Here is a 14,447-nt window from a genome sequence, read left to right on the forward strand (position 1 = left end):
CAGACGAGATACAGCAGTGCTTAACACGCGGTCGGAAATTCGCGCGCGGGTGGCAGTGCGATAAAGTTTTGCGCTGCTCAATTCTCTAGAGCGCGGGTACACAGCCTTTCACGGGCGTATCGAGGGTGAACCACGGCCAGAAATTTCTGGCCGTGAAGCAGACGCTGTTGGCAGCTGTTGGACGCTTTGAGACCGCCATATAGACGAGATACAGCAGTGCTTTACTCGCGGTCGGAAATTCACACGCGGTCGGCCGCGCGAAAAAGTTTTGCGCTGCTCAAAACTTTAGACCACGTGTTAACCACGGGCGGCACACGAGGTAATGACGCGGAAATGACGCGGAACGGCGTGCTCTGGCCGCGGCCAGGACGTGGTTACACATGGGTAGGACGGGAAATTTCAGCGGGTAATCGTGGGTGGAGCATGGTAATAGCATGTTCTGCGCCTGTATCGCGGTGTTATTACGTGAAATTAGTGTGTTACGCGTGTGACGATCAAACGCCTTTCTCCGCGTATATACAGCGCGATTTGCCGAGCACACGTCAGTTGTGCTCGAGACGTCAAGGGGGTGGACATGGATCCCTGTCACCGTAGTGACCTCGTCTTAATCCATGCGTTGGAGTCGGTTTTGGGCACAACACCGGCTCGGGAGGTTTTATACCCGTGGTCCACATGAGAAAATGACGCGGAAATGACGCGATGAGGAAGCGGAACAGTCGCCGGCGTCTGTTTTGCGGGCATACCACCGATGAACAGCGGGTTGGCCAATTTTGCGCATTTTCCATCGCGGGCAACCACGGGCAAAAAAAAACGCAAAATTTTAGCCGTGATTCAGCCGCAAACGGCTGTGTGACCGGCACCTAAGAAAGACATAATAGCTAAATATGAAAGAGGTGTACGAATTTCCGATCTTGCTAGTGAATACAGCATGGCTAAATCTACTATCAGTACGATAGTAAAGAATAAGGAGGCTGTGAAATCGAGTGATACGGCTAAGGAAGTTAGCGCTATAAGCAAGCAACTGACGCAAGTTTCGGAAGAGGTTGGAAAACTTTTGATGATTTTTCTCTCCCCACCGTCCACCACAAAGGTAAGAAATCCTATTCATAATCCTTTTTTTTTATTTTTTACACGTTAATGCTAACGCGAACGTACGATTAGCCTGGGTTAGCTTCATGTTTACGGTCATTGTAAACATTCAGGGTGTTGGAACGGATTAAAACGATTTTACATTACTTTTAATGGGAAAAACGATTTTCGGTGATCGAACAAATCGGTTTTCGAACAGGGTTCTGGAACCGATTATGGTCGAGAACCGAGGTTCCACTGTATTCAAGTAAGACGTGGTTACTCCTCACGGCACCTTAGTATTTTTAACCCATAGTACGCAAAGCTTGAGTATCAAACAGGACAATTCCCAGTATGTTTAATACTTTGACATTACTTTCAAAACAGAACTATTATTTTAAGTGTAACGGGTGTGATAATAGTTTTTGGTTTATTGAAATTCCTGCTGAAATATGTGTATAGTTTTTGGTAAGTGTCCTGCAATGATGAGTCCAACACGTGACAGCTGCTGGTATGGGGTAGGGTTTGTTTTGGCTTTTGACATGTGACCGGAAGGCAGGGTTTTGTTGGCAGTCTACAGAGCGAGCTGCCAACGGTAAGACACATCTTTTGGTGCTCCACAAAAAAAAAGTTAATTTTAAACATTATAACCACAGCTGACAAATCTCTCAAAATGCACAGTAATGTGATTGATGTTGTCAAGCTGTTTGGATTTATTTTCGTTTTGTTTCTGTTGTGCTAAAATGTTAATCCCCCTTGTAGAGATCAAAGAGATCAAAGCCAGAAGAGAAGCTAATAACGTGTTATGACTCATTTCATCTGCAGGTAAATTGTACCCGTTTTTATACTCATTATTGTTCTTATTTCTATTTTCTCATATATATAAAAAGGATGATGTTGGTTAAAATTCAGACTAAAGAAAAATATGTTGAATTCATTGTAAACGGTAAAAAAACACTATGCAATCTCTTGTTAAAATGGATGTAAAAATGTATTGTGATATTCTAAAATGTATTTCATGTAAATTGAAAAGAAAGCTCTTTGATATGCTTTGGGCAGTCTACAGAGCCAGCTGCCAACGAGATCAAAGAGATCAAAGCCAGCAGAGAAGCTAATGTTGTGATTCATTTCATCTGCAGAAACTGTAATAAAAACCTCATCATCCAGTCCAGCGTGAATGTGGATCTTTGGTGGGACAGGTACACCGCGGTTACATAAGGGAAGCATACTGCCGATGTTCATACAGTGGGAGGAGGCTTACATCAAGCGCACCTCTTCTCTTTATAGATGAACGAACTATTGAGTATGAACCCCTTGAGAGTGACAGGTGTTAAGCGGATGAAGTTTAAAAAAATGCTACGTGGAACAAGGATCGGACAAGAGGGGTAAGGGTAAATAGACTGACACGGCTTCAAAAGTCATATTGTGGTTATTATGGTGGTGCAACCATCGGCTGGGAGATGACTGATCTAAAAATACATTTTTCACTGTGATAGTTAAGAGGTACGTGATTAACCAAAAGTTGCCATATGTAGATACACTAATTTATTTTTATGGCTTTCTATATTGTCACAATCAGGCACTCAGGGTCCTGTTTCTCTCTATGTTTTACTCTCTATCTATTTCTCTTTTTTCTCCTCTCTCACTATCTCTTTCAATTACAAAACGTTTGAGGCTCTTGTGATGCGGTCCCCTCAATTGTCAATTGATGTAATAACTATCTATCGTGCACCTGGGCCATACACAACTTTCTTAGACGAATTTGCTGAACTTTTGTCTGAACTAGTAACCTATGCAGACAAAATTATAATTATGGGAGACTTTAACATTCATATGAACTCCCCACACAGTTCACTTACTATTGCGTTTAGTTCTCTAATTGATGCATTTGGTTTTACTCAACTGGTTGACTTGCCAACCCATAAAAATGGGAACACGCTAGACTTGATTCTGACTCGAGGAGTTTTAACCTCAAACATTATGGTTCTACCGTGTACTACTGTTATCTCTGATCATTATTTAGTGACATTTGAGGTGCTAACTAAATGTAGACTTAATAAAGCTGAGGGATTTAGCGGACGCAATATAAGCACTGGCACAGTTTCTGAGCTCTTTGAACTCCTTCCAGGAGCAGTTGCGTCCTTTCCTAAATACAATGGCTCGATTGACTCACTCATGAATGAGTTCAATACCACCCTGACTAGTGTGCTGGATTCAATAGCGCCCATAAAACTAAAATCACGTCCTAAAAGACGCACACCTTGGTTTACTGATGAAACTAGAGCCCTTAAAAAAGAATGCAGGAAATGGGAGAGAAAATGGCGCGCTACCAAGCTTGAGGTATTCCATCAAACCTGGTGTGACAGCTTGTTAAAGTATAAAGCGGCCCTTGCCTCTGCTAAATCGGCCTACCTTTCGAAGGTGATTGCGTCTCAAAAGAACAACCCCAAAGCCCTTTTTGACACTGTAGCATCGCTTACAAGGCAACAGGCTATCGCAGACAGTTCGACACACTCTGCTCAGGACTTAATGGTCTTCTTCACTAAGAAGATTCAATGCATACAGGAAGAAATTGCAAAAGATATTGTTAGTACCACACGTATTAAAGGACTGAAATTTACAGATGCACGACAGGGTGGCTGCCCTGGGAAAATGGCCGGTTTTAGTGAACTGTCACTTGATGATCTCAAACAAGTGGTGAATGCGGCCAAACCGACAACTTGCCAGTTCGACCCTCTCCCAGGTTCACTTATTAAAAGTCTTTTTAGCGTCCTTGGGCCTTCAGTTCTAAATATTATAAATACATCACTCTCCTCAGGTGTAGTTCCAGCAGCTTTTAAGTCCGCCGTTATTAAACCCACACTGAAACGACCCAACCTTGATCCAGAAATATTAAGTAATTACAGACCTGTGTCAAACCTACCTTTCCTCTCTAAAGTACTCGAAAGAGTAGTGGCACAGCAGCTGAATGCTTTCATATCGGAGAATAACCTTTTTGAATCCATGCAATCAGGATTCAGGGCTAACCACTCTACTGAGACAGCTCTGATCAAGGTAACAAATGATCTCCTAATGTCAATGGATTCTGGCGCTTCATCACTTTTGCTGCTGCTGGATCTTAGTGCTGCTTTTGACACAGTGCGCCACAATATCCTACTAGAACGGTTGGAAAAATGGATTGGTCTCTCAGGAGCCGTCCTCTCGTGGTTCAAATCTTACCTCTCAGATAGGACGCACTGTGTTAAATATGGTGAAACGACATCTGAGCCCTTTAATGTTACCTGCGGTGTTCCGCAGGGTTCAGTGCTCGGCCCCCTACTTTTCAACATTTACATGCTTCCATTAGGTGATATTATTCGCAAGTACAATATCAGCTTCCACTGCTACGCAGACGACACTCAACTATATCTTCCGTTGGAGGAATCTTCCACACTAAACTGTGGAAATTTGGAGGCCTGTCTCACTGAGATAAAAGAGTGGATGTCACTCAATTTCTTGCGTCTTAACTCTGAAAAGACCGAAATGTTAGTCATTGGTCCTTCTAAATGCCGGGACTTATTCGCAAAAACTGCTGTGAACATTGACAAATGTCACATCAAACAGAGTGACTCAGTTAAAAATTTAGGTGTCATATTTGACCCTGATCTATCCTTTGAGATGCATGTAAAGCAAATTACTAGAACTGCCTTCTTCCATCTTCGCAACATTGCTAAAATCCGTTCAATACTGTCTCAGTCTGATGCGGAAACAATAATTCATGCATTTGTTACCTCCCGTCTCGATTACTGCAATGCACTACTCTCCGGTCTCCCGAAGTCCAGAATCAAGTCTCTTCAGCTAGTACAAAATGCCGCAGCGAGGCTTTTAACTAGGACAAAAAAGTACGATCACATAACACCGATTATGGCTAACCTGCATTGGCTCCCAGTTAGCCAAAGATGTGACTTCAAAGTTCTCTTAGTATTGTACAAAATCATACATGGACTTGCTCCCTCTTATCTTTCAGATCTGATCTGCCACTATGTCCCGGTCCGAAGCCTACGATCTGAGAGTGCTGGTCTTCTGATGATCCCGAGAGCAAAGAAGTCTTCGGCTGGTTCGAGAGCGTTCTCCATCCGGGCACCGGTGCTGTGGAATGCTCTTCCCCCTGAGATTCGATCTGCAACCTCAGTGGAAATGTTTAAATCTAAACTTAAAACTCACTTCTACTCCATTGCATACGAATAACCTACTCCTCTTGTCGGTTGAAAATAGTTTGTGTAATATAGTGTAACAATCTGTGAAGCCCTTTGAGACTCTTCGTGATTTAGGGCTATACAAATAAAAATGACTTGACTTGACTTGACTTAACCTAACCTTATTCAGTCACTCACTTATAGGTTAAGTTTTCCTCCTCTCATCTGCATCACTTGTCTTTATTTTGGTAATATCACCATTTTCACGTCACTATTTAAACATTGGCTCATAGACTCTGTGCTAGTTAGTTGTCTTTCATTTCCTGTCACAAGCACACAATCACGCGGATCTGGAACACCTGTGCTCAGGATTTGGCGCCAACAGCCAGGACAGCTGATTGGCGCACCTTGTCTATTTCAATCCTCAGCTTCCGGAAACAAGCTGTCTGATTGTACTATGCTACCTGTTGCCATCTGCTCAGAAAGCCCGTACCTCCGACTCTTTGCCTGCCCCCTGTTTTTCTACTTGATCTCCGTTGCCGACCCGTTTCCGAATTTGCCTACGACCTGCCCTACCCGTCTGACTCCTGATCACTTTTCCGAACACAACGACGCCCTTCTTCTCCAGCCCCGACCAACAACACGACGATTACGCCTGTCCACGACCATTCCCGCCAAGCCTTCACCCGCCTGTCAAGCTTCGTCAATCCGTCAAACAACGTTTCGAAGAATCACGCCTTGTCATTCCTTCCTTCCAATAAAAACCAAGAAACGAGTGCAAGTGATCTCAGTTTTCCTTCCGTCCTGCCTGACAGTATCTTGTTATTTCGGTGTACCGGACTCTTGCCTGCCCTCCCAGATTATGAGTACAGCCTGGGGAACTCTTGGACTCCATGTACCAAACCCTGCCCGAATAAAACACCACGGTTTGCTGTACTAATCAGTGTTTCGGCACCTTTCTTTCGCACCACCCAATTGGGGTTTTTAACATATTGTAATTGCATGAGTCCATCAAAGAAAATCCCTACACTTTTTTATAATGACTTGTTTTAAATTTGGTTCAGGCCTAGTAAATATTGTGAAAAAACTCACTGGTTGTTGATCGCTCCCCCTAGGTCACAGTTACATGGTCTGCAGCCATCCATATCGTTGCTGAGACCCCAGTGTTCCGACTTAATGCAGAGAAAGAGAGAGAACAGATGAAAGCCCTCGTTTGACTTTTTCAAAAACATGAGAGGAAATAATTACTTTCTTTACAGTACTGTCTCACAACCAGGGTTGGGTAGGGTTACTTTAACTTGATTACTTCCAATTACTTTTGGATTACTCCAATACCAAATATGCTAATAAAAGACAAAAGAAACTAAATATGAATAAAATGACTAAATTTTGTGCAGGCTTGGGGAGAAACGGCAAAAATGATGTTGGCAAGCTGTTTGGATTCATTTTCATTTTGTTTCTGTCGCATTTTATGTTAGTTTTGCCGGAGATCAAAGAGATCAAAGCCAGGAGAGAAAGCTTACCACGTGTTGTGAGTCATCATTTTATTCATATTTAGTTTATTTTGTCTTTTATTAGCATATTTGGTATTGGAGTAATCCAAAAGTAATTCAAAGTAATAGTGTCACTGTTTGTCTTTGTGTGTGTTGGACTTGTACATGATTAACTCACCACACAATGGTCACAGTCTTTTCCAGTCACCAGTCTTTTACAGAAGCAATTTCCTGTGTCACTGTCGCAGGGACTTCCTCCAGGGATCGTTCCCAGAAAGTTGCAAGTGCAGGCTAAAATAAGGCAATTTCGCATGAATGTATCATCACAAAAAGAAAATCTAAAATCGAGGCAAACTGATGTTCACACTGGTTAGGATATCTGAATCACAGTTCGAAAGTCCTAGGTTCAATACCCGCTAACGACCTCTCTGTGTGGGGTTTGCATGTTCTCCCCGTGTTTGAGTGGGTTTTCTCTGGGCACTCTGGTTTTCAAGTACCAAAACCATGCATGGCATGTCGATTAGTGAGTCAAAATTGTCCCTAGGAATAAATGTGTAACTGAATGGTTGTCTCTGTGTGGCATGAGATAGTGAATCCTACCCACTGTCGACTGTGTTTGATTAAAACAGATGACACAAACACCAAATTTAAGTATTGACTTTCCTTTTCTACAACTATACACCTGTTTCGTTAAATCCACTTCCTGGTTGCTCAAAAAACAACTAAAGCGTCAAATCAAGAAACAAACCTGACTTGAAAATCACAATGACCCAACGGGAGACAGCGCAGACTCAATAATGGGCTGGAGTTGGTCCAGATTCTGCTCAGGTCCCTGCAGGTGAAGCATATCAGGGGTCCTTAAGGTTCTCTCTGGTACTTTTTAGGGTTGGGCCTTGTCTGTAATGTCGTATAATGTTTGTTTCTTGTTTTGACACGTTGGCATTTTTTGGACCACTTGCTTATTTGTCACATTGTATCTGTGTTTTGTTAATAAACACTATCATTTTTTGGAGCATGCCTGCCTTGCTTCCTGCTTTCCCGCATATTGGGTCTACGCCTAGTCATTTCAGCTTCAGCTTTCATCAGTCCCGTACATTTTTACTTTATAAAGTTTGGTCTTGATTTTTCTTCTGTTTATGACAGTTCCTGCTTGCAGGATTTGACACAATGCAAAGGAACACATCACACAGAACATAAATGCATGTAAGTTACTAGAACCCTAATTCTCATTTCCATGTTTTTTACTGTATTAATGGCCTTTTTTAATAAACAAAAAAATAATTTAATGATATTATGACAGTGATAGCATTCCAGTCTGGGAAATTTCAACGTATGCATAAGTAATCAATTAGTGAACCCCGGTCATACCTTTGCAGCCTTCTGATGTGTCACTGAGTCCATAATACGCCTGTTTGCAGAGGTCACAGCGTTCTCCTTTGACATTTATTTTGCAGCGGCATTGGCCAGAAATGAGTCCCAATCTATTGTCCGTCTTCCCATCACAGATACCCCCATTCAGAGAGCCCAAAGGGTCACAATTGCATGCTATGGATATACAAATTAGATATATCATATCAAAACATGGCTTCACAGAGTTAAAATATAAATATGTAACGGGTGTAATAATAACTTTTGTTTTATTGAAATTCCTGCTGAAATATGTTGTATAGTTTCTGTATAAGTGTCCTGCGACAGTGCCACTTGCTGGTATGGGGTAAGGTTTGGTTTGGCTTTAGACTTTGCGACAGGAAGGTGGGGGTTTTTGGCAGTCTACAACGAGCTGCCAATGGTAAGACACGATCTTTTGGTGCTCCGCCAAAAAAAGTTGATTTTAAACATTAAAACCACAGCTGACAAATCTCTCAACATGCACAGTAATATGATTAATGTTGTCAAGCTGTTTGGATTTATTTTCGTTTTGTTTCTGTCGCCTTTTATGTTAGTTTTGCCGGACGTAGCATGTTGTGCTAAAATGCTAATTCCCCTTAAAGAGATCAAAACCAGCAGAGAAGCTTACCACGTTTTGTGTTGTGACTCATTCATTTGCAGGTGAATTGTACCCGTTTTTATACTCATTATTGTCATTATTTAAATTTTCTCATATATATAAAAAGGATGATCTTGTCTAAAATTCAGACTAAAGAAAAATATGTTGAATTATTCGTAAACGTTAAAAAAACCCTATACGATCTCTTGTTAAAAGTATCTTGTTAAAATGGATGTAAAAATGTATTGCGATGGTTGCTATTCTAAAATATATTTTATGTAAACTGAAAACAAAGCTCTTTGATATGTTTTGGGCAGTCTACAACGAGCTGCCAACGAGATCAAAGCCAGCAGAGAAGCTTACCACGTGTTGTGTCTCATTCATTTGCAGTAACTATAATAAAAACCCCATCATCCAGTCCAGCGTGAATGTGGATCTTTGGTGGGACAGGTACACCGCGGTTACATTGGTGCCGTTACCCGTGATTTCTATCAAGCTCTCCGAACCAAGGACTGCCAAAAACCCCGCCTTCCGGTCACATGTCAAAAGCCAAACCAAACATTACCACATACCAGCAGGTGGCACTGTTGGACTCATTATTGCAGGACACTTATACAGAAACTATACAACATATTTCAGCAGGAATTTCAATAAAACAAAAGTTATTATTACACCCGTTACAACTATAAAATAAATCGGAACGCCTTTAGCTCGCAGAAAAAACATCCAACCAAAGCATTATTTTTTCTCCTGTTATCTATTATCAAGATTATTCATTACTCACGCTGGCAGATGTTTGGATCTCGAACATCTTTCTCCGGATGTTGGAAATAGAACGGTTTGCACTGCTCACAGTTGTATCCAGTTGTATTGTGTTGGCAGTCATCACACACGCCACCGCTTATATTCCCCGAAGCCTTGTAGACAGCCATGTCAAAGTGGCATAAATCAGAGTGGTGGTTGCAGTTACACTCTGAGAACGACAAGAAAATCCACATTCAAAACACATTCAAACAGTGTTGTGTTGTGATAAAAATATTATAAATAACCAGGGTTGGGTAGGGTTACTTTAACTGGATTACTTTCCATTACGTTTGGATTACTCCAATACCAAATATGCTAATAAAAGACAAAAGAAACTAAATATGAAAACAATTACTAAATTTTGTGCAGGCTTGGGGAGTAACAGAATACATGGAACGGCAAAAATGATGTTGGCAAGCTGTTTGGATTTATTTTCATTTTGTTTCTGTCGCATTTTATGTTAGTTTTGCCGGAGATCAAAGAGATCAAAGCCAGGAGACAGAGCTTACCACGAGTTGTGAGTCATAATTTTATTCATATTTAGTTTCTTTTGTCTTTTATTTGCATATTTGGTATTGGAGTAATCCAAAAGTAATTGAAAGTAATCCAGTTAAAGTCACCCTACCCAACCCTGTAAATAACACTAACTTAAACCTTTATGATTTTTTTTCTAAAGCACTATCGTGAACTTGTTGAACACAAACATTTGTTCTAATTGGACTACCAGTATGAACTGAGGTTCAACACGCTACTAACAGCTGAAAATCACGATTCATTGCAGTAGCTCAGGAGGTATAGCACTCATCTTGGGATCAAGGGATCCCAGTTCGAATCCCGGCTCGTCCGTGTTACATGTCAAAGTGTCCTTGGGTAAGACACTGAACCCCTAATACCCCCAATAAGCAGGTTAGCACCTTACATGGCTGCAAGGCCGCTATTAGGAAATGTGGAGCACATTGTAAAGCGCTTTGGGAAGTCATTGACTTGAAAAGCGCTATATAAATGCAGATCATTTCATTTCAATACATGATACAGTACATGCATTTAAATAGTTTTTCCACATTGTAAATACATAAAAGAGAACGAGTATGGATGTTAAGAGAGGACTGTATGATTGTGCCGACCGTGTTGTATGGTGCAGACACTTGGGGCCTGAACACAGATTTGAGAAGGAAATTAAATGTTTTTGAGATGAAGTGTTTGAGGAGTATGTTAAGAGTGACAATATTGGATGGATTGAGAAATGAAATTGTGAGAGACAGAACTGAAGTAGTAGTGGAACTGAGCAAGCATATGGATGAGAGAGCACTCGTTTGGTTTGGACACATGGAGAGGATGGACGAGGAGCGAATGTTGGAGAGGATCTACAGAGCTAAATGAAAGGAGAACAAGAGGAAGGACGCAATTGACGTGGATGGATGGTGTTATGAGTGCACTGCAGGAAAGAGGTCTAAATGTAGTGGTAGCTAGGGCTCTTGGTCACGGGAATGAGTGGAGAGGTATTGTAAAAAGATAGTGGGATGTTTAGACGTGTTCTAAGGGATGGGCAGGGGACCTGTATGATACAGTAGGGGTAAACCAGTGAAAGCTGTCGGGCCCTGCTGTTGAAAAGAAAAGTGTGTAGTGTCACCTTGACCCGAGAGACATGGCTGCTTTCTTGTGCCCCGCTTCATCTGGAGGGACGAAAGCATGACCGACTTGGGTGCCAAGGTGCTTAACTTGTTTGGGTGTTTTTTTGCTGGCCAGGGTCAATTTTTTGCGACTTTTTTCCTTTTTTCTTTTCTTTGTTTTTGTGTATGTGTTTGTCTTGCTGTCGGTCACCCCTCTCGAGAGATTTGACCATGGTAGGTAGGTAGGTATGTATGGAAATATTTGTATGTACATTTTCTGTTGAATCCCAACTGTTGCCAACATTTTATTGCACCACTCTCCTTTTTAAGAAATGGTCAAAAAATTAGGAGGGATTTTTCAGAAAAAATGCTTGTTACTGACAATTCACCACGTGATTATGACCAGCCCGCGCGACAAAAACGCTCCCACGAAGCTGCAACACTTGAAAACAAAGCTAGTTTACCTCAGGGTCTTAGCCATGACCATACGGACACTGAATCTTGCTTTACACCAAACCTGTCACGACCGGAACAAGCAGTGGATCTAAATGCGTAACGTTTCACACAATGCCTTATTAAGGAATTGGGGAAGTGAGGGCGAGAGGAAAAAGACAGCGATCTGGTGCTTGCTGGGCTCGAGGAGCAGGAAGCCCTCGCGGCCGGTGACAAGTGGCAAGTTGGGTAGCCGGGACATGAGAACAAAGCGTGGTGTGGATCGGAAGCAGGTCGTGTAGCCGGGACAGGCGAACAAGCATGGTCGGGATCGGAAGCGGAAGCGAGTCGGGTAGCCGGGACAGGAGAACGAAGCGTGGTCGGGGATCGGGAGCAAGTCAGGTAACCGGAGATGATCGGGAAGCCAGGGGCAGGGGATCGATACAGGAAGAAGGGGACGGAATCAGGCAGGATGCAGGAACAAGTCGGAATCAAAACGGGAGCCAGAGTCAAAAAGTGCTTGCCTTGCATGTGCTGAGGTTCGCTGACAGACTGACAAAGAGTGACCGAGAATGAAGTGCTTAAATAGAGAGAGAGGTAGTTTGGAAACAAGTGGCAGCTGGGGCTGAAAGAGTGAGCAAAGATGAGGGCAATTAAAGTGACAGAATCGTGACAAAATTTACAAATTAGAGGGGCATGAGTTGATAATCTTCAAGAACCATTACCTTTGCTAAACTGGATATTCCAAGCTAACAAACATAACTAACATGGCAACCAAACCAAAGCTTCAAGCCAAACCGTTCATGAGTCAAGACCAGGAGGCATACATTCATGCAAATAATGAGGGGTCCGGTCAAATATCACCCCTGTCTCACATAGCTCTGCAAGGAAGCTTCTAAATAACCCAAGTTCAGACAAATGTGCTGTTTTTCCTCTGTTTACGTTATTAACTTAGTGTACAGTTCTCTTTACTTATTAGCCTTACTCCCTAATGTCGTGTTTCCATTAATCCCCTTTGTAGATTATTAACGCGCACATTTTTCCAACTTGAGTGGTTGTGTGTGTCAAGTCTCTAAAGACTAATCATTAACTATTTAATTGAGCCCAATATCCGCTTGACTGGTTTGTTCTTGAAGATATCAGATAATTTGGAATATTGTTGAGCAGATGTTAGTTACAAATTGTCTTTTATTAAAAAAATGTCACTTTTTTCAGCTACTATATAAATACTTGACTTTTAATTGTTAATTAAAAATATAAAAGTATAATTGTGAAACATGGGCATTATTTGGTTGAGCAATTACACAAATGTAGTACACTGTATTGCCCAACACATGGAGTTATGTTAAAAAAAAGAATCCTTTTAGAAAAGGAAATCCAATCCGGACTCACTCTTGCAGGCGTTGGTGTTGCGTCCCTCAGCTGGTCTCCAAGGAAGGTCATGAAAGAAATCTTGGCACTTTTCACAGTTTAGTCCTTGGGTATTATGATTACACATGCAGTGACCATGTACCTGGAAACCAGAAATAAAATGATTGATAAGTTGTAGGAGGTTTCAAAAATAATTAATCATATACAATAAATCTTAAATACCGGAACGGTCTTTAATAACTGAAAGCATAATGCCAACAATTGTATAACTGCATTTCTTTACATTTCTGACTGCATAATGATTCTGATTTTTGTATAGTTATTTGTGTGTTAACCCATTTAACACACTGAACCAACGTGTTGCCCCTTTTGGTTAGATGAGTAATTATACAGGGTGTTCCAAAAGCCTTGGGCTCATTTTGACATTGAACATGTAACAGTAAATATTGAGGATATATAAACACATCTGGTGAATTCAAAAATCTTGCAATATTAATTTTACATGTAATGTTCAAAGATGGGCAGCACGGCGGCGCAGTGGTTAGCGCAGGTGCGGCACAGTTCATGTCATGGGAACCTCCTGCGCGGGTTTTAATCCAGCTCCAGACTTCCTGTGCGGAGTTTGTATGTTCTCACCGTGCATGCATGGGTTTCCTCCGGGAACTCCGGTTTCCTCCCACGTTCCAAAAACATGCATTTCAGGTGAATTGGCCGGTCCAAATTGTCCCTAGGTGTGAATAAGCGAGTGAGTTGTCTGTCCCCGTGTGCCCTGCGATTGGCTGGCAACCAGTTCCGGGTGTCCCCTGCCCACTGCCCGATGATTGCTGGGATGGGCTCCAGCACCCCCGCGACCCTACTGAGGATAAGCGGTGCAGCTGATGAGATGAGATGAGAGATGAGATGTTCAAAGATGTTCAATATGAGCATCATTGGTCACACGAAAAACATTAAGCAGATAATAAAGCACCAAAGAATTTGACTGCTACTGTATTTGCAATGTCAAAGAAAGCTGCCTGTGGACCATTTTTCTTTGAAAAACCAAAGGTCAAGGGTAAGACGTACTTCGACATGCTAGAAAACTGATCAATGGATGAATCGAGTACCCATAACTCCAGATCTCCGTCATGCGATTGCTTTTGTAGGGATTTGTAAAAGGACTGGTCTATGTGCCCCCTACTTTAGGAGACATAGATGAGCTGAATGTCCGAGTAACAGAAACTGTTACGACCATTGACAATGCAAAGACGCGTTTCGCAAGAATTTGACCATTGCTGGATGTGGGTCATGTGACCGATGGTGCTCACATTGAATACCCATCCATCCATCCATCCATCCACTCATCCATCTGCACCGCTAGGGTTGGGGAGGTGCTGGAGCCCATCCCAGCTATCTTAAAGCAGTGGGCAGGGGACACACTGAACTGGTTTCCAGCCAGTTGCAGGGCACATAGAGACACACAAACATTCACACACTCATTAAAACATAGAAACTTTTTGAAGTAATCAAC

At 42.0% G+C, this 14,447-nt stretch overlaps 1 protein-coding gene across 1 annotated transcript in view; it reads right to left on the minus strand.

Moving 5' to 3' along the window:
- Window positions 1–14,447, minus strand: part of LOC148362268 (laminin subunit beta-1-like) — a 76,120-nt gene that overhangs the window by 37,083 nt on the left and 24,590 nt on the right. The window contains exons 8-12 of the mRNA XM_088339676.1: window positions 12,962–13,082; window positions 9,508–9,696; window positions 8,105–8,281; window positions 6,915–7,027; window positions 6,336–6,415 (exon numbers count right to left, since the gene is read on the minus strand). Coding sequence (XP_088195802.1) covers window positions 6,336–6,415; window positions 6,915–7,027; window positions 8,105–8,281; window positions 9,508–9,696; window positions 12,962–13,082 — 680 coding nt within the window. The remainder of the gene's footprint in view (window positions 1–6,335; window positions 6,416–6,914; window positions 7,028–8,104; window positions 8,282–9,507; window positions 9,697–12,961; window positions 13,083–14,447) is intronic.

This window comes from Urocampus carinirostris, chromosome 7 (assembly GCF_059441175.1).
Source record: "Urocampus carinirostris isolate Australia breed hairy pipefish chromosome 7, RoL_Ucar_1.0, whole genome shotgun sequence".
In the NCBI taxonomy this organism is placed as follows: domain Eukaryota; kingdom Metazoa; phylum Chordata; class Actinopteri; order Syngnathiformes; family Syngnathidae; genus Urocampus; species Urocampus carinirostris.